The 20,570-nt window shown below is 37.6% G+C and overlaps 1 protein-coding gene across 1 annotated transcript in view; it reads right to left on the bottom strand.

Moving 5' to 3' along the window:
• The window catches only part of LOC113239771, a 255,869-nt gene that overhangs the window by 12,964 nt on the left and 222,335 nt on the right, over positions 1-20,570 (bottom strand). Inside the window, exons 6-9 of the mRNA XM_026476882.1 lie at positions 11,360-11,368; positions 7,220-7,311; positions 2,652-2,844; positions 96-253 (exon numbers count right to left, since the gene is read on the bottom strand). Coding sequence (XP_026332667.1) covers positions 96-253; positions 2,652-2,844; positions 7,220-7,311; positions 11,360-11,368 — 452 coding nt within the window. The remainder of the gene's footprint in view (positions 1-95; positions 254-2,651; positions 2,845-7,219; positions 7,312-11,359; positions 11,369-20,570) is intronic.

Below are 20,570 nucleotides of genomic sequence, written 5' to 3'. Positions count from 1 at the left end.
TACACTATTTTTGTATTCTAGCCCTTTACGACAAAAATGCGAGGTGGCTTATAGTATATATATATATATAGCAATAGCTTAGGAAGAATACAAACCTTGACAGGTTTCTGTTTCTTAGACAACTTCTTATCACGACTCTCCTTCAGCCGGATCTGCTTCAGAATGCCAACCAGTAGTTCGTCCACATTGTGCTGGATACCCGACGATGTTTCTATGAACTTGCAGTCTCGCGATGTCGCCAGGGCTTTCCCCTCTGATGACAAAAAATAATCAGCAATAATAATCACATTACAGCGTTCCGGTTTTGAAGGGTATTGTGCTCCCAGCTTCCCTACTCTTATTTGTTCCAATCAACCGTACGTATTTATTCATATACAGTCCACAAATCGAAGGAAGGCATCGTTTGTATTCCCCGCAAGGTTGACTGGTTTGGGCTACCCGTAACTAAATCACGCCACCATTTTAAAGGGTAAGAGTGCTGAAGAAATTATAGGGACATATTTAAATTTTTATTGAATTTCAATTATTCTTCAAGTGAAATTACTCCACTATTTGTTATAATTATTAATACAAAGATCGAATACTCAGAAAAAAATCCTTCGATCCGGGCGGATTCGTGCCAGACGCTATACTAACTAAGTCACGGCGTTATCGTGACTTTGCATTTGGTTTTTTCAACGACTATTTAACCGTAGCGCCATCTATGAGAAATCTTAAGTATTTCGTCACCCAGTTAGATACCTTTACAGCTACCAGCCCTGGCTAGATATGTCGCTATTTATTGTATTTAAATTTTTATTGAATTGATGATTCAATTAATTATTATGTGAAATTACTCCTGACACGGTGTGCTAGGAGATGTCGGTTCGAACCCGGTTGGATCGAAGGAATTTTTTCTTAGTATTCGATGTTTGTATTAATAATTACAGGGACATGTCAATTTATGTTTCAGGATGACGAGTATTGTGGCAGCGCTCTTCAGATCTTCGGGATTTAAAGGTCTGAGTGACACTGGAACTGCTACTCTGCCGTCCACTAATTAAAGCGCCGCTAGGTGACATATGGTCAAATATCCGTTTCAAACAGCACAAGATTAAGCTGAAAATTCTCTATTTCAAAACAGTTAAACTTAGTTTACGTATCGGATACATCGAAACTTACCCTAGTGATGTTTAGCTAAAATATCTTTAAACAATTTCAATGTTCTAAAACTGGGTTATGGTTTTTATGATATCTCAAAAATGATTTTGTCACATAGCCTCGTTTTAGTTAATTCATGGCAGTATTGACAGAAGTGTCGCTTATCACCAAGCAAACGACTTGTTCGTCCCTTCACTTGGTAAGTGGGTGGAAAGTTTTTGTGTCATAGTCTTGAATATTATTTCTATTTGAAACTTAAAATCGAGTTCGGGGGAAGCGACAATGCCTATAGTAAATGATTACTGTTTAAAAAACGTTCATGAATCCCCGACGAAGCTGGTCATTGCTATCATAGATTTATAAAAAAATTGTGTGTCAAGAGAATTGATAGTGAAATTGCCAATATCTATGGACTAAACAACGCGAACTGACTCAATTTGTACCCTTGTACGTAAACCGTGTCAACCGTGACCATAGGACCTGTAAAGGGCCCGGAACGTCGGTTTGTTTGAATAAACAAATATTTAAATCCGGAAAAATAGTTTCATTTCCTAAGAAGCATATAAGCTCAACTGGAGTTTACACGTATAATTTCATGTAATTGGTTCATTTCAAAAAACTAACTGAAATTAACAAACAACACAAAAATAAACTATCTTTTATCAAAATGCGCGGTACATACGCTCGACTACAGCGCGTCTGCGGCGCGTATAAAATACGCCGTGTGAATAGGGCTCTTATATATAAAAATTAAAGTTGTTGACTATTGTGACCTCTCCCCTAAACAGTTGTTATTTTGTAGATGCTGCCTTAGTCACAAAAATCGCACGCTTTTATGTGAAATTGATACAATGAACCATTGACTTACAATTATATGGACGTCGGTTCCGCGCTAAAAAGTGTCCGAACTTATAGGGCGTTAAAATCGTATACAGAGCGTCATTCACGCTTTAGTCTTCGTTTGTTCGACTGACAGCGAAGCAAGCAAAATTAGACAGTACTGCGATGACATTACAATTTAAATTCAACGTTTTAGCTTTTTCATATTCCTTTACATGTCACTACGTTTAAATAGTTTGATTTGGGACATTTTTTTCGTGGTTTTTGTATTAGACCCGTCGTCCATTTATTTGTAAGTCAATGCAATGAACGTCAAGTTTTATTTTCAAGATACTTGATTTAAATTAGTCATAAAATGACTAAAAACATTACTTAAAATGATTGCTGAAATCATAACCTTTAATAGGCTTAGAATATGTTATAAAGAAACAAGTGTGACATGATCACCATAAACAACACCTTGTTTATTTCAATATCATTATTTTTGAAATTGCTTTGTAAATCTAAGGAGAGGGTACAATTTTCAGTACGCCAAATTGCTTTGTAAAGGTCTTTATGCTTTTCTAAGGAGAGAGTACAGTTTTCAATCTGCCATACTGGTTCATGCACGTTGTGGAGTTCAGTAGTTCCTTCTTCATTGGCAACGAAAACAACGGAAATTCCATACTCACCGTTAGTAGTAACCTGTCTTGCCCGTGCCAAATCAGCTTTGTTGCCGACCAACACAACTGTTCTCTCGACAGTAAACTGTTCCCGGGATAGGTACGCGAGGATCTCAGCCGCCCTTGTGAATGAGCTCCTGGCCACGACCGAGTAGACCACTACGCAGGCGTGAGGCTCGTAAGTTGATAGACAATTCTCCACCTGATAGACAATAACAGATTATATTTGTATGTGGGCACTGTAGTAGAATTTGTATATTATTATTATTATTATTATTATTATTATTTTTTTTAACATCCTGTAGATAATTGTCTATTGTCACGTTGGAATTTCAAAAACCAATAAGAAAGAAAGCCTTTCGGAGCTATTGAGGTAAAAAGCCAAAGTAATTTTTACTAGAATAAAAATTTAAAAGGAATATTTTATTAATTTCTTATAACTATCAATATTTTCGTGTTTCACATTTTAATGTGAGATATAATGTGTACTTATCTCTAATTTGGTCATACATTATATATAACCATCCAATGGCTAATGAATAATATTATTTTTTAAGTTTTTAATCGCTCGTATAAAGTTGCAGTTATTCCTTTTCACGTTCATTCGGTGGTATTGTCGACATTATGGTATATAGGATAGGGTATAAATACAGGTGCGATATCTCTCCGGACGCTAACACATCTTCATCTCCTTTAATGTTATCATAAACCACGAGCCACTGCGATCGCGATTCCCCATTCGCCCCGCTTAAAGTGAAATTGCTCTTATAGTAAATGTGTTTGTATGTTATATTTAGGATATGTTCAGTTCATCATTGAAATAATCCTGGGAATTCGTGAGTAAAGTTGTTGGTATAAGGCAGAGTTGTGAGCGCGCTACATAACCAACGAAATGTGATATTATTTTGGACTAGTTTTGGAGTATATGTTGGAATAATGACGTTAGAGTGCGTACAGATCTGGCAAATGCGCCGCGAACGTGCTGCATGTGCGCTGGATGCGCACAAATGCATGTTAATATAAGTACATATATATTTATCTACGTGATTGCTAAAGATCTTTTGTATGGGGTTTAAACAAACGACTTTAATCCACAGATACGAACATTCATAGAAACTATGTTCCAAACAAAACACTATCAATATTCATAGTGTTTTGTTTTTGTGTTGAATTTTGTCAAAGCGTATCAGTACCGTAGTACAGTGGACAGACGTGACAGTCTATACCTATTGGGACTGATCTAGACAGGCAGATATTATTTAGTGTTTACTAATAATATTTATCCATAGTTGGGGAATTAACGTAAAGCACACGTACTTACGTAGATCGTACTACGTAATGCATGCGTGCGGCTCGCTCGATCCTTTCGCAAACAGGCGCATTCCGTTCGCACCTTCCAGAAGTCATTGAGACGAATACCCACGTCGGTGGTTTAGTCAGGAATTACTAGATAATTGGCCTATTCACCTTACGTTATCAATTTTTTAAGCAAGAGGTGAAATAATAACGTCTGTCGTTTGCCATTATCCACTTTTCACTGTAATTAGTTCGAAAGCACAAAAGATGGATCAGGTTAAAACAGACTTTCACGCGGCGAATTCACAGAGAGACCGCAATTAATTAATTTTTTTTATGTTTAATTACGATGACGGCCGGGCGCGTTTTGAAGCATAGCAGCAACTAAGCGTTTTTACATTACAGTGGGCACGCGATTAGGTGCACTTGCGGCGTCTATTTAGACATTATGTTTGTGGATGTAACTTAGAGACCCTCCATATTAGCGCCTTTCGAGCGTCAGCATCTTTTCAAAGCACGCACAGCGTCTTACCAAAGCACGCACATCGTTGACACAGTGTCCGCACGGCGCGCGGCCGAACATCGAGTATACGCCGCGCTGACGTTGCATCGCCGCCACGCGGAAGTCGTGTCGCCGCTGTGCGTTATACGTGCGTTGTTGCGTCGTGCAAACCCCTCAAAAGGGCCTATGTGGGATCCCCCTCTTAGCTCTTAAAAGGCTCTGTGCACCAGATGATGTCAATAACTCTAAATATCTACGTCTTCAAATTGAAGCATCTTCGAAAGCCTTTTTTATATAATAATAAAAATCTTTATTATCTCTTTACATAGGTTATAAAGTATTAAAATTATTTACATAAAGCGTCTAAATATTTCAATACCAAAAATTAGGCACGTTTAACAAGTTAAAAACATGAAATGTACTCCAATAAAATTTTACAACTAACGATATCCCGCACCGGTTTCAACAGTTACACGACTTAAAAATAACAGTCGTGGCATGTAAGAATGTGACTGTTCATGACAGCCACTAGGTTTGGGCAAGTGTCAGCTTCGACGAATAAAATATATCCCACCGATCAATCGTCAAAAGTGACATTGCCATCTTCGGACTGATATTGTTGAAATAAATTTTCCAACTTTTTACCGAAAAGCTAAAACATTTCTGCACGCAGCTGTAATAAAATTATGTAAGGTGTGTAAGAGCGTACTTGCCAACAAACTGTTTCCAGTTTGGCAGAGGTAAACTGGCATATGATGATTTTTATGAATAAATAAACGTAAAAAAAACCTAAAAAAATATGACTTTTTTAACTGCGATACTGTTAAAGCCGATTGCGGTATAGACATTTATAAAGTAATAAAAAAATAGGAAAATTCTGTATGTTACATTCCTTTAAATTGTACTTTTACTTACTGTACTTTACACGATGGAACTAAGTCAGATGAAACAACATGAATGCTAAATTGACAAATTAAGTATATACTTATACAGGATATTACTTGATTTTTTAACCGACTTCATGGAAAGGAGGAGGTTTTTAATTCAATATTTTATTATAATATTTTTTTGTTAGAAAGAGGGTACTGGCATTTAAATTTGAAGAAAATGTTTTAAGGGTGGCAAACTAGATGAATCCGGTTTCGCGCACTTTCCGATAACCGATTGCAATAAAACTTGGCAAATAAGTAAATCTAATACCACAAATTTTGAGGTCATTTTTTTTTTCATAAAAAAAATTACAATTTATCTACAGTATAAATATAAAATCATCCATGATAAATAATTTTGATGACACGAACAAGTCCTTTTGAAGAACAGATACATTCATTTATTTCTTAGTATTAATATAACATCAACATCAACCCTTTTATAGGCCCCACTGCCGGGTACTGATCTCTTCTCCGGCGAGGGTAAAGGCCATAGTCCGCCACGCTTGTTCAATGAAGGTTGGAAACGTCACAAGTTTTTTTCACAGCGATGTTTTTCTCCACCGAAAAGCTCATGATAAATTTGACTAAAACTAAAATTTCACACATAAATTCCGAAAAACTCAGAAGTGAAGATTCCAACCCACGGCCTTTGCTTAAGAGGCAGTAGGTAAAATCATTAGTCCACCACGGCTCGGAAAAGAAATATAAAGCTGTTATTAATGAATCCATAATTATTTTTTTTGGCACAGGCAATATCGAAAATGTATTGTTTCGGTCCCATAATCACGTCGTATCGATGGCGTACATTATATTATTGTCGACCGTAAGTAAGCTCTAGTGATAAACTGTGGGACATGTTTGCAAAAGGATTTGCCAAAACCTGTAAATTGCCCGAAACATTGGTTTGTTTGAAAAAATATTCAAGTTATTTGTAAAATACTAACAACCTCGCAGGACTATATTACTAACATCATAAACAACAAATTTTTTTCCATGACTTTTTACAAAATATAATAAATTTAGGAAAAATAAAACTTTCAAGTTTTTATTCTACTATCTGACACTTTTTAGCCCTGATTTGGTAGTAAGGTTGTAAAGTTCAAATATGCAAGTATCATCCCCGACGGCTCTATGTTTTGCATCATACAACACAGAGTTGTGACTGTTTAGAGTGATCTATTTAAATAAAGTTATTTTTGCACGAAAGTAAAATCTGGTGATTTTTTTTAACGCACACACTATGTTGAATGTGTGTATCCATGACACCCACAGCGTTTCCTCTGTGTCGCGGGTGCCATGGACATGCCTCTGAGCGGCATGCTAATCGTTCGGCCACGGTGGCAGTTAAATATTAAAAATCATGGAACACAAGTGTGTGTACGTGGTTCGCGAGCTTGTCGCGAGCGGAACGCCTGCCGTTCGCAGTGAGCCGACGAAAACCAGGTACTCATTCTAGCGAATGAAGGCTGTTTCACGCGTACACACTAGAACCTCGTTAGCGCGTTAATGCGAGACTATACGAATCTAGAAAACTCGGACCCACTTCTGATGCTTGTGCACTAAGTCCGATTTCAATCCGAGAAACTACGAATATCGCTTGTACGCCTAGAGATAAAATGATCCCAGTGACATTTCTTACCGTCATTTCTCGATACAAATCAGACGAGTGCGCAAATGCGCTTACTGTATCTATCACGGTACAGATACAGCTCGCTGAATATACACGAGTTGGATCCGAAAAATCTAGTTTCATTTCCAATGTATAACAATCGCGGAAACCTAAGAACTCGACAGTTACCACGGAAATAATTTGATATTAGAATTCCCTATAATATTATATTGCTTACCGACATCTCCGTGCTGGGATGATCAATGAATATCAGCTCGGACTCCTCCCCATCTAAGAGAACCGACACAGACTTCTCACCGAATTCATCGTCTGAAACAAACAAAATACGATGTCTTATCTAATAATAATTATATCAAAACATTGAATTCCATTTTTAAAAATTCCACCAGTCATATACATTTAGAAGGCTGTTATGGCTGTCGTACATATTTTCTGTCATCAATTTCCATCTCAGTGCGGCAATAATTTAATTTCTATTTGCAAAAACATTTGTTGTGGCATGCATTCTGAATTTCCGAAATTTCGCATCTTCGAAATTTTGAAAAAATTTTTCGTTATCATTTTGATTTATCTATGTGCACTACTATTGTTTCTACCAAGAAAAGCGTTTTTTAAAAAAAAAACATTGTTACTTGATTTTATTTCAGTTTCTTTTAATAAATATTTCTGTTATGTTTTGGAAACCAGTGTATTAACAATTGCCCTAAAACGAATAAAAATGTGTATTTGAGATCTTAATAATAAATATAATAAAAATCATTTGTTTTCAGACAATACAGTCCATACAAGTTAGTAAGTAAGTAACAACACACTTATAAATATGTTAGTACGGTACAGTCACTCTACATGCTGACATATTACATATTATTATATTAACATTAAACAGGATGATTCCAGCCCCAAGGCGGCTCACTGACCTACAACAACTTAAAATATGTAACTCAGTGATCCGCCGGAACAGTGCTGCATCCATCCTGTCTGCTGTCATCGTCAGTTCGTACTAATGATGTGGACATTTTAAGTACGATAGCATAGACATCGTCCACAGCAGCATCTGCGGACATTCCAGATGCACTGCAGAAACTGGGGTGCTGAAGGTGTTTTTATATTGGATTCGCAAGGCACTGTACGATCTCAGTAAAGTTGGTCCATAGAGCACACGTGTACAAGCTCTGGCAGTGCTAAGCTACACGCCTGTCCATAACAGTTGCAGTGCCACTCAGAGCTTTAAATCGCAAAGATTTGAGGGGCACTGCCACTGCGCCCGTCATCCTGAGACATAAGTTGACGAGCCCAATGTGCCTGTAATTTCACCAGCACACTTGCCCTTCAAAACCGGATCACAGTAATGCTGACATTACTGCTTGGCGGCAGACATAGGTAAGGTGGCAGTATTTCCCTGGACGAACTCTTTCACAAGGAGCTCTACTACTTCTAAAAATAGAATTGTGATAGATAGGTTATTGTTAGAATTGTGAATTTAATATAAAGGAATAATGGAGCTAGATTGTGAATTAATATAATTGTAACGTTGTAAATAAATTATTGTCGCCTCAAATAAGTCTACTTTCATAAAGCTTTACAAAAACGCAAAAACATTTTCTTTTTTAATTAGTCTAATTTGCTTTACCTCTCAGTTTTCCTTTGTTTAAATAATTTTCAGGTGACCCAAATTTACTGCCTGTGAGTGTTCTGGAGTATATCACATCGCGTTCGAATTTCAATGCATGTATTTATAACGGCATATAATAAGAATAATAATTAGATTGAACCGCTTAGCAAGCTGGACCTTCCAGCAACCATTGCATACAAATATCAAAAAACCGTGATAACTAAAATAAATAAAAAGGACTTTATTCTTCAACACTACAACGACACATAAAAAAAATTAAAATAGATGCTTAAAATAAATGAAAAAAAAAAACAACAGCTGTTGAAGAAAAAGTAACAACCTCAGCAATTTGCTGGTTTTCAGGCTTCGCCTTGTATATAATGCAGAACTAGAAGTGAAGTATATTTGTCGCTGTAGACACCGCAATAAGCAGTTTCTAATTAAATAAAAATAAAATATAATTAAGAAAGCACCTCACTCACCGCAATTATACACTATTGTATATAGAAATTCCAGTTAAAAATTTTATACCAAACTACAAATGATACACGGAATCTGGACTACATCAATTGCCGCTACCTTAGCATGCAATAGTCGACTCTGTCACCACCCATTAAGGAGTTCCAAACAGGTCTCATTAAGTCACACAAACAATATAAGTTTATACACTTAATAAGTAAGTTTGTGTTATTAGCCAATTAATTTATTGATTTTTTTTGTCAAATATGTAAGTATGTATCAGTGGCGAGGCGTCCATATAACTTGATTCCCACAGGACTGCCTAATTTTCCGCGTACCTATTACCAGGGGTAGCGCGCATACCACACCACTTAAAAACATTTATTGAAAATTAACTTGTCCCAATGCATCTTAACCAAATAGCGCGAGGTAATTTCATTCATGAAATCTACGCGCTCCCATCAAAACGCACCCATTTGCAAAAATCCGCTCTATAACATCTAAAGAAATGGCGGCCGAGAAACCGGAATAATTAATGTCATTATCGAATAGTGTTCACTTAAATTGAAACTTTATTCCAAGAAATTATAATTTAGTTTGTTTTTAATGTCAAAATCGTTGCCAGATGTAAAACTTTCTTAAAATAATGTAACTAAATTATTATAATAGCAAATTAATACAAAATGTGGTTAATTTCTATTTTGCAAATCTTAACGATAAATAGTGCCACATATGTATCTATATTTAATTGGGTGTTTCTTTCTAATAGGACTACGTAACGAATGTATGTAAAAGGTCATGGTAATTTGTAGGTAATTAAAATAGCAACACTTAGCATTCATGAGTTTGTTTACAAACTTTCGTATCGCGATTGGCAGCTTAAAATGTAAAATTACTTTAAAAGCTATGTTTATTTTATGTATAGAATAAGTTAATCTGTGAATGAAGTGAACTAGTATCTTGTGTACTAATAAGTTTTGTGTTAAATGTCACCAAGGGGCAACTTTTTAACGGGGCGGGAACAGAAATTTTTGTTAGTGTTTTTTCAAAAAGTTAAAGCTTTGGCTTTACCAAGCAACATTTTCACGCCACACCACTGGTATGTATATAAATACATTATTGTCTGACAAAAACCAAACTATTTTTATAAATTTAATAGGTATGGTAAAATTTAAATAAAACATACAGAGAGCGGGCTCGGGTCGGGCGTGTGTCGGGAGCGCGGCGGGTCTAATTCCGTGTATTTATATGAACGACAACACACCGAGTGCGGGCGCGAGCAGTCACTCGATCACTATCACTCATCCCAGTCGGTTGTGTTCCAGGTACCTGCTCCGCTCGCCCGGTCGTGCCTCGTTCGTCCGTCCTGCCGCTGCCGCGGCCTACCTGCGCTCACCTGGTCGCACGTGTTCTTTTCAGAACGGCGGCCCGGTGCTCCGTTACTAAGTATTTCTTTACTTATTTTACTTTCCGTATTTGTTTTATCGACATTTACTAATTCTGTTTCTCCCCTTCCAGCTTACCTAGTCGTGGTTTCTTTTCAGAACGCCGACTCTAAGTTTCATAGATTGTGTGTAAGTTTTATATTTATTTATTTTATTTCAAGAGATGGACATTATGCCTCAGTCGTCTGAAGAATCTGACGCACCGACCACCGACTCCGACGATTCCTGTGACCACACCCTAGTCAAGGGTAAAAACGGCAAGCGCTGCCGCGCTGCCAAAGAATCAGACTCCCCTGCCCCTAAGGCAATAAAAGCCCAAGAGGCAAGCTCCCACCCGTCCTCCGCGCAGGACAGACTCCTCTCCCCCCGCGCTTCCAAGCAGCCTACCGCACCCGCGCCGACAACCAAAGTCCCTGAACCAGCCCCGCCGCTAATGGTCATCTGCTCAAAGGCCCGTTGGAGTGAAATATCTAACCGATGTAACCAACTTAAATTAAATTTCCCCAAAGCCAAGGCGTCCGAGCTTGGCATCAACGTTAAGGTCCAATTATCGTCGGACCACCGCCACCTCACCCGACTGTTTAATGATATGAGTGTAGATTACTAAACTTACGCGCTCCCCGAGGAACGCGTACTCCGCGTTGTCATCCGCGGGCTCCCGAAGGAGCTAGACACAGAGGTCATCACCGCGGACCTCAAATCTAAAAACCTCCCCGTACATGAGGTTCACCGAATGTACAAAAGCTGTTCCCGCGAACCATACGACGTGATGCTCGCCGTCCTCCCCCTTACACCCGAAGGTAAGAAGGTCTTCGATCTGACTACCTGCTGCCTACTTAACTTAACTTAACTTAACGGCTTAACCGTTGAGCCTCCGCGAAAACGTGGCATGCCCGGGCAGTGCCACAACTGTCAACTGTACGGTCACGCGGCCCGTAATTGCCGCTTCGCAACCCCGCTGCGTAAAATGCGCAGACAACCACACGACCTCAGCTTGCCCTAGGCCTAAAGATAGGTCCCAGTGCACCGAGCCTCCTCGCTGTGTTCTGTGCGGGGAGTCCCAAACCGCGAACTATCGCGGCTGTGCTAAGGCCCCCTGCCCTAACCACAAGGTGGCGGCGCGCACTGCGACCCATCAGCAGGCTAGGGCACAACCGCAGCCCCTTATGTCCATCCGCGACTTCCCGACCATCAGCCCTGCTCTCATAGGGACTATCGCCACAATCGCCGTGGGTAATCCCTCGCGCCAACGCCCTTGCACCCGCCGCTCCGAAGCAGGCTAACCCCATCACCGCCACGGCCCGCCAAGGCAAAACCACAGCCAGCGCCTCCTTCGCAACGACCTATCGCGAACGCTCCACGCGCCCCCGCGCCGATACCATCACGTACGTAGGACCCGTTGGCCAAGGGAAGTCCTCAACGACCCTGACGATCCTATCAATCTCGCCACTTTGAAGACCAACCAGATCGTTAATCAGTCCATCTCATCACGCACCAACCGTCCTCGCCGGCGAGGTCGTAGAGCCCCTTATCTCAGCACGTACACTGGTAGATTCTCCCCTATAGCACGCCCTTCCGGCGGAAGTGTCCAGTAGAGACCTGAGCCAAGGGCCGTGCCCACTTGGGCCCGCCACTTAGATTATTTACGGGTTATGAGCCTTCAGCTCGCCCTTTAATCCGGTGGCGCAGTCAAGGCCATCAGCGGCCAACTGCAAAATATCCTTCATAAAAACAAGGAGCGCGGGCTCGTGCGCCCGTCTCACATCCGCTCTTTGTGTATTTCACGCTTTATTATGAGTGGTCTACTATTTAAAAATTTTAAATTAATCTTTAGGCCATGGGAGTCAAATCAACGTCAAGTAAATCATAGTCTAAACATTGTTTCCAGATCAGCCAATCTTTCGGTTCTCTTATGTCGATTCTCACACGTATTCAATTTTGCGAGAATATTCGAGAAATCTGATATGACCGTTACTGTCCATTTGAAGGGGCTCGTGATATATCAAAAGTTCTTTGTCGACCTTTGTCCCTTATTCGCCTTAACAGGGTTATTGAAAAAGAGTTATTTCCATTGTAAATGTTAGGTATTTTTTTCCCGTTTTGGATATAAATAGAAATATAGTTGCGAGTAATTTGGAAGGAATGTTTGTAGTTTTTTTTTCTGAACAATTATTATAGGCTCGTGACGTCATTATACTTGAAGATGTACGGTGACAGTTTCAGAATATAAACTATTTTATTTAATAAGTATTTTTACACCGGTCGTGTACGGAGTTCTGCTGCCACCTATGGGATGGTTCTGCTAAACACGACCTGGCTACCTTGAATTCAGTTGCAAAACGTGGCCAGAGGTTTAAGCTACAGAGCCTTGAACACAGCCGTAATGTTGCCTGTTTATCGGTATTGTACAGGATATATCACGGAGACTGTGCTAGGAAATTACACGACTTAATTCAGCCTTCCCCTTTCCATACCATGAACTTGGAATTCGGAACGGAATAACTTTGGCCTTTTCAAGGCAAAAGTGAATAGGCATTATTTAGGTGTATGTGCATGCTCTATTGTCGACTTCATTATCATTTTCCACTACTTGAAATGGAAGTAAAATGAACACGTATTTTTTTATAAAAAAATGAAAACAAAACACACCCATTATCCCGGCGTTTCAGTTGTGGTGAATATTAGTATTTTTTAATTTCAATAGATATAATATATACTCTTGCATGCAACGAATTCGGGTCGCTTGCAAAATTTTAAATAATCTCAAATAACAGATTTTAAAAGCAATGAAAACTAAGAGGCGTGTTGAAATCTTTAATATTTTACATTTTTTATTGTATTTTAATTGTTCTTTTTGCTCAGGTGGGTGCATTTTTTTTATTTAAATTTTACTCCATAGAACTCCGTTGCTGAGTTACACACAGATATTTAACAATAAAATGTAAGTATTTGGTTAATAACACAAACTTACTTACTAAGTGTGTGAAACTTATACGGTTTGTGTTACTTATTTTATTAATTTTGTGGGGAGGAAGTGTAGTAAAATTAACTCCATGAAAAAATACTAGCCATGTAGTTTACTTTTTTTATGATACCCAGGGACGGGACGAGCAAGTCGTACGCCTACTGGTAAGTGACACGCCTTTCTATAACAATTGCAGTGCCACTCAGAACACAAATCACAAAGATCGAGGTGCACTGTCAATGCGCCCGTCACCCTGAAACATAAGGTGACAAGTTCCATGTGTCTGTAATTACTCCACCGACAAGAACCTCGTCTTTACCTCGTCCTTAAATAACAAAAATGACAACTAGTTTGTACAAGAAACAAAAATCTATTTTTTGTACCTTTTATTCCATCCATACATCATGGACGGACGATATCACAAGTCCCAAGTGCCTGTAATTTCACCAGCGCTCTTATCCTTCAAAACTGGAACGTAGTCATGCTCATATTAACACAGATTACAGTGTGTTTTTCGCCACAAATAACGTTCAATTATATACTATAATTACATTGTATAGAATGAGCTTTTATAAACTCACAATAGTACACACACTGTAGGAAATTGATGACTAACTCAATATAATTTTGACATCGGGTAATTTTCAGGTCAGTTTTTTCTACCTTTTAATTGCGGCCGCAATTTTTATTATTTATGTATTCTAAAATATTATAGTGAAATAATAAATAATATTTCAGGATACTAAACTCAAATATTAATATTTATTTATTCATGAAAATATTCTAATATATTGAAATAATAAAAAACACCACCGAAATTAGGTACAGAACGCTAACCTGTGAATTAACCAGTCACTTGACGGCAGTGTAATAATTTGTTTCCTGAAAACTTCTTTTGCGACACCATATTTACCTCCCCTTTTATCCTCCCTTACCTTAACCGCCCTTCGATATTTCCTTCTTTGATGTTTTAATAAAAAGGTTGTGCCACACGAATTGGCTCACTATATCGTAAAAATACAAGTAAAAAAATATAAACTACTTACTACAGAAAATTACATCTAAGATGCTGGGGAAAAATTTCAATCTACAATATAATATATTTTACAATAGCTAGTGATGTTCGAGAAAAGAAATTAATCTAACAGGTGCAATATAAATATAGGTTACCAAAGATAACTAACAATCTGAGATCGTTAAAGGCAGAGTATATGTACCTAAACTTCGAGTGATACACATAGAGTGGTTAATACCTACATCCTTTCTATTTTTTTTATAATACCAATTGACGCGACGAACAAGTCGTGTGGCAGGTGGTAAGCGACAGGCCTATCTATAACAGTTGCAGTGAACTTTAAATCTCAAAGATCTTCGGGGCACCGCCACCGCGCTCGTCACCCTAAGACACAAGTTGACAAGTCCCACGTGCCTGTAATTTCACCAGCACCTCTACTTATTACTAATAAAATCCCGGAAAGATAAAAAAATGTAATTACAATTCCATACGTAAAATAAAGCCTTTTAAACTCAATACAAAGGTCTGCAACAAACGCATAGAGAAATTCGCAAGATCCGCTGAATCGGTCTATAGCCCGACTAGTAAGAGCGGTAGCCCCGGTGTGGCAACAGACGCTGGTTCGTGTCCAGCCAGATCGAAGGCGTTTTTCTTTGTTATTTGATCTTTGTTTCAATAATGCATAAATCCAATTAAAGAAATATTGCAATTACATACCTTTTCTTTACCGTAATGGCCCATTTACAACTCATTTGACTCCAATTGACGACTCATTCTACAAACCCAAGCCATTAATTCAGTATAGTGAAGAGTGCAAAATTCGCAACGTCCACTTAAGATTCTTAAGATTCTTTACTAACGGCAAGACAAACAAGTGGAGTGTCTCATGATGCACGTTATCACAAGGCCATTACATGAGTCAATTCAATACACGTGTGGTGGGGAAGGTATTGACCCGCAAAATTAGAAATCGTTCTAATTTAGTGGATTGTCTTTATGTCTGGTCTGGAGACTCACCATAATTTATTGTCTCATTTACACGACGCCAATTATGGTATGGCTTAATGGAATGGCTCGTCGATTGGTCTCGTGTAAACGGTTCTTAATTGCTAGGTACTTACTGTTGTCAAATTTTAAACAAAATACAATACAATAATTCCGGGATTTTAGAGAGGTATAATAATACTCTATGCGTATTACTTCCTTGAAGTTGAGGTAAGTATATTAATTCCACTCCGATCGATATGGTAATAACTTACTACTACATGATATAAATAGAAAAGAGAGCATAGCTTGGAGAAAAGAGTTTAACTGAGTTTGCCTCCTAAGTAAAAGGTCCAGGGTTCGATTCTATTAAGTACTTTTTGATAACGTGCAGGTTCGTTTGCTGTTACGTGCTTTAAAGGTGAAGAAAAATAGCGTGATGAAACCTGGGTTATCTTAGGTGAGTCTTTGAAACTTTAAACTTTGACCTAAATAGTCCTCAAAGGAGACCGGTGTTCAACAGAGGAACATAAATAGATTGATGATGATGATGATAGCTGAGGTAACTGTTTCGTTGTTTATACAGGATGTAATGGAGAATTTACGACGCCCTATTTCACAGATCATTCATCTGAATCAAATTGAGTATGTTACAAATATAGATAAACATCGCACCTTAGGTGTAATAAGGCCAAATCTGCAAAGTTGCCACTTGTCGGAAGAAAGCTTTAAAAAAAACACACACACATAGCCGCACACTAAGGAAATCCTGTATCGCGGGTACCATGGACACCGGCCATTTGGCTCTGAGTTGATAAGTGTAAAGAAAAGTGTTTCAAATTTAACACTCAGGCTTTTATTTTGACCTTTGAGAGGAAGTAAAACTAGAATTTTTAAATTATATGAATAAAATTGGGTCCCCGCGGCATAGTGCCCAAGATGCTGGTAGCGTTCCCCCGTTTGTATGGCTATGCTAATGCGTTGGGCTAGGTAGCTGTGGGCCCTTGGATTTTCCAGACAGTCTATTAATTTTTTAGATCAAATTTTGTACAGATGAAGGGCACTGGGACCCCACGGGCCAAGGGTTTCGACTCCAAAGGCTGTAAATAGGTAGTCGGAGCCGAGATCCTGGTACTTATAACTTTTAGTTTTACTTCGTGGTATTTAAGCTTTTATTGTACCTTACCTGTGAATAGTACATGCCTGTGAGAGGTAAAATTAATTTAAAAAAATTTTTTAAGCCAATTAATTTCTTTAAAATACACTTACTTAAATACAAAATACAACAACACAGCTGGAATACCTTTAGATTTTTCTGTTGGATGCGTAAAAAAGGTCGGCTAAGAGTCAGGTATCTCAAGACATCGACTGTACCTTCAAATTTTGTATCCTATAGGCATCTAGAAGAACTACATTAGCTTATTCTGATATACAAACGTACATTACTGTTATTACTACTGTAATGTACAAACGTACACACGTAAACACGTGTACTATGCTGTAATTTTTTACAGTGCAATAATGTTTTCTTTATTTATTCTAGACAAATTGTTCGCCATTAAAAAATCGTTACTCGTGAAAATGTGATTAAAACACATATACACAAACACACACACACACGTCTAGTACAGTGCGTTATCAAAAAATGGTTAACTTGTTAATAAAAATTTTTTAGCTCGCTTATTTTCATCCTTGTACCATTTTTCAAAGGTGCTTTAGGTAAATCCAAATTAATAATGTAACATTCTCTACATCCTGTATAACGAAGTGAAAGGCGAGGTGGGCTAAGGCAAACTTATCGGACAGTTATACAGGGTGTTTGCGACTTACCGCGCTTGCCTTGCCGCGGGAGCAAAAAAGAAGTCAGTTATTCACACACGACTTTCCTTGCTAGCCACACACGTAACACAGCGGTTTTGGTCACAAGCGAAAGCGGAAAAACATTACATGCTTTAAAAGAGAAACAAACATCAAGTAGGTACTAAAACATTTAATCAAGAGTGCCACGAAAAGTGGATTTTATATTGTATAGTTAACAGCTCGCTGGGCTCTACACTTTGAACTTAACACAAGTGGTATTTATTGATTTGAAATCTAAGCGTAGAATGAGACGTGCTGTTATTCGTGCCTTTTTCAGGCACCGTGTATTATTATAGATGTACTATTATATCCCTTCTATACTACCTAAACAGTGCTAAAACTAAAAATGTTGACGAGAATATCATGAGTGTAATTCTTTTCAAAGAAATAATAAACGGTCGGGAATTACCTGAGCTTTTTTAAATGGAGTCCTACGAGGTTTAAAACTTAGTACTCCCTCCTTGACCGAACTCAGTACTCCCTCCTTACCATACTAGTCTGCCACGCAAAGGTCCCGGGTTCTATTCCCAGGCCGAGAGAAACATTAGTATGACGTCGTGAGTTTGGGTGTAAATTGTGGTAGTTTTAGTATGTGTCTAACAAAATAGTAAGAAATAAATGTTACATAGGAAATGAAACTATTTTTCCGGATTTAAATCGCGTATATTTGTTTTTTCAAACAAACCGACGTTTCGGGCCCTTTACAGGTCCCATGGTCACGGTTGACTGAGGTGGTACAGTCTTCAACCAGTTATGTCTAATATTAATGCAAACCACCCTATTTTTTCACTATAGTTACAATAGTTATTAATTAAATACCTTATTTTTAATTTTACAAAGAAAACATTCCAATTTACGCTACATTAAGTTTTACAAATTATTTTATTGAATGAATTTTTATTAGGTTTAATTTATTATTAATTATTAATAGAAATTAGAATAAACTAAAACATATTAATTAGTACTGCAGTCTTATGTCTGTTTGGGATTTTTCATTAGAGGAAATACTGGATCCCAAACTGGTGGTACGGAGAAACCATCTTCCCTGTTGAAATTAGGATGTTTTTTAATTTCAATGGCCTCTCGCAGCATCCTGGGTAGATAACGGACTTCTTTTGCAAGGACCTGGGGTTTGTCAAACTTCATTGAATGTGTAGGTTTATCCATGACATGCTCGCAGACGCAACGTCGGTTTGTTTGAAAAAACAAATATACGCGATTTAAATCCGGAAAAATAGTTTCATTTCCTATGTGTAACAATCGCGAAAACCTAAGAACTCGATAAATGTTACATTTCAAAAAATTACATATATGTAATTTTACAATAGTTAATGTAGTTAATTGAAATAATGTACGAACATATTAAACAATATAGTAATTATTATGTCAAAACAATGATTGTATGCGTTAAGTTTGTGTAATTTATCAATTTCTGTAAATTAATATTTATACCTAATACTCTAATACATTACAACGTATATTTACGAGATCATGTCCCTATATTCTTCAATGGAATAATACGCATTATTCAACAAAAGGTCTGTCAGTCTACTATCAAATGTTTCATCATTAGGCTCATTTTCTAAGTCAACGGGAGGTGCTCGTAATAAGTCGGGCCGATTACGCGCGGATTTTTTTCAGCGATTGCTAACCGTCGCGGTACGACCCTCAGTCAGTCGCCCTGTGGAGCGAGTATTATGACGGCTTTCATGCCTTTCGAAGCTGTGTAAGTTTTTTCCTATGAATGTGATTATTCCATATAAATACAACGAATAGATAGATGGTCTTTATTCTGTGTCTCACAAATAAGTTCCTACAAGAGACTCTTCGTGTCACATCGGCAAGTATCCTCATTGCTCGTTTTTGAACAATGAATACCCTGTCAGAATCAGTGGAGTCACCCCATAGAATGGTACCATGGTTTCCCTTGTGCACGGCAATGAATGTATGCATTAAAAAAAAATAGTGAAATAAAACCTTCATGTTAAAGGTTGTAGCCTAGCCTTTGCGAAATGAGTCCACATACGTAATTTATTATAAAAAGAGGAAAAGAAGTGGCTCAAAAGAGCCTATATATCTATATTAATTAATTAGTAAACGACGAAGTAAGAAATAAGTGAAGGCAATGATTTATGAGCACGTTTTCTCGTTTCCAGAATTTTGATGGTAGTAACGATGAATTGGACCAACGTAAGAACAGTGGAGGAAAAGGGAATTGGAAAATGATTCAAAATTTTAAAAGTAAATGGGCAGGAACCTGTAAAGAAGATGATAAAAGGGTGGGATGACGATAATGATATAGTCACAAGATTGTAAGGTATTATACAGTTTCAGTACTTGCATGACAAATATCTATGGTAGTGACCCGTTTGTGTATTTATTTATTTAAACTCTATGGCATACAATACAGCACAAATGGCGAACTTAATGCGATTAGGCATTCTCTACCAGTCAACCGGATGGTTGTGGGTTCAAAATAATTAACAAGGGTGCATAACATGTTTATTACAAACAGATAGTAACAAGTTTATAAACAATTATTAGATATAGTTTAAACACAATATAAATATAATATATATTATGTGACTAACTATATACTTATATAAGCAACATATATACACATGAATACATTATATATATGTAACAATGTCAGACTAATGGGATGTCGATGAAGACGCCCACTGAAATCACGGACTAATTGCTTGAAAGCTAGCTTATTCGGTGTTTTATTAATATGGGGCGGCAGAGCGTTCTAGAGTTGTATTGCCTGAAGAGTAAATGAGTTAGAAAGAAAACCAGTACGGTGAGAAGGAATAAAAAAAGTTAATCTGCTGTCTGGGCGAAGATTGCGATTATAGGATGCACCCAAATATAGATATTTCGTTTAGCTTGAAATTGTTTCAATCTGTGATTTTTTTAAAGTAAATATTGTAACTGCCGGTTTTTTATTGATATCGTTTCCGTATACAGAAGTATGATGACATTTTTCTTTTACGTTTGGTAGTTCAGTAGCGAATACCATAGACAATAGAATTTTGGGTCAGAACTAAAAAGAGCGCCTTTGTGATATGGTTTATGAAATTGACAGATTAAAGTAAGTAATTTAATAATTTACTTCGTATGTACATTATTCTATTCTCAGACACAACATTTCGAACCACCTTGCATATTTATTTTTAAATGCCTAGAATACAAAAATATTGTTATCGTCGAAAAAAGCTTTCTCCG

The sequence above is a fragment of the Hyposmocoma kahamanoa genome, unplaced genomic scaffold (genome assembly GCF_003589595.1).
Source record: "Hyposmocoma kahamanoa isolate Upper Pololo Valley unplaced genomic scaffold, ASM358959v1 116, whole genome shotgun sequence".
Lineage (NCBI taxonomy): Eukaryota > Metazoa > Arthropoda > Insecta > Lepidoptera > Cosmopterigidae > Hyposmocoma > Hyposmocoma kahamanoa.
Note: the sequence above shows the minus strand (reverse complement) of the source record. Positions and strands in the feature narration are given on the sequence as shown.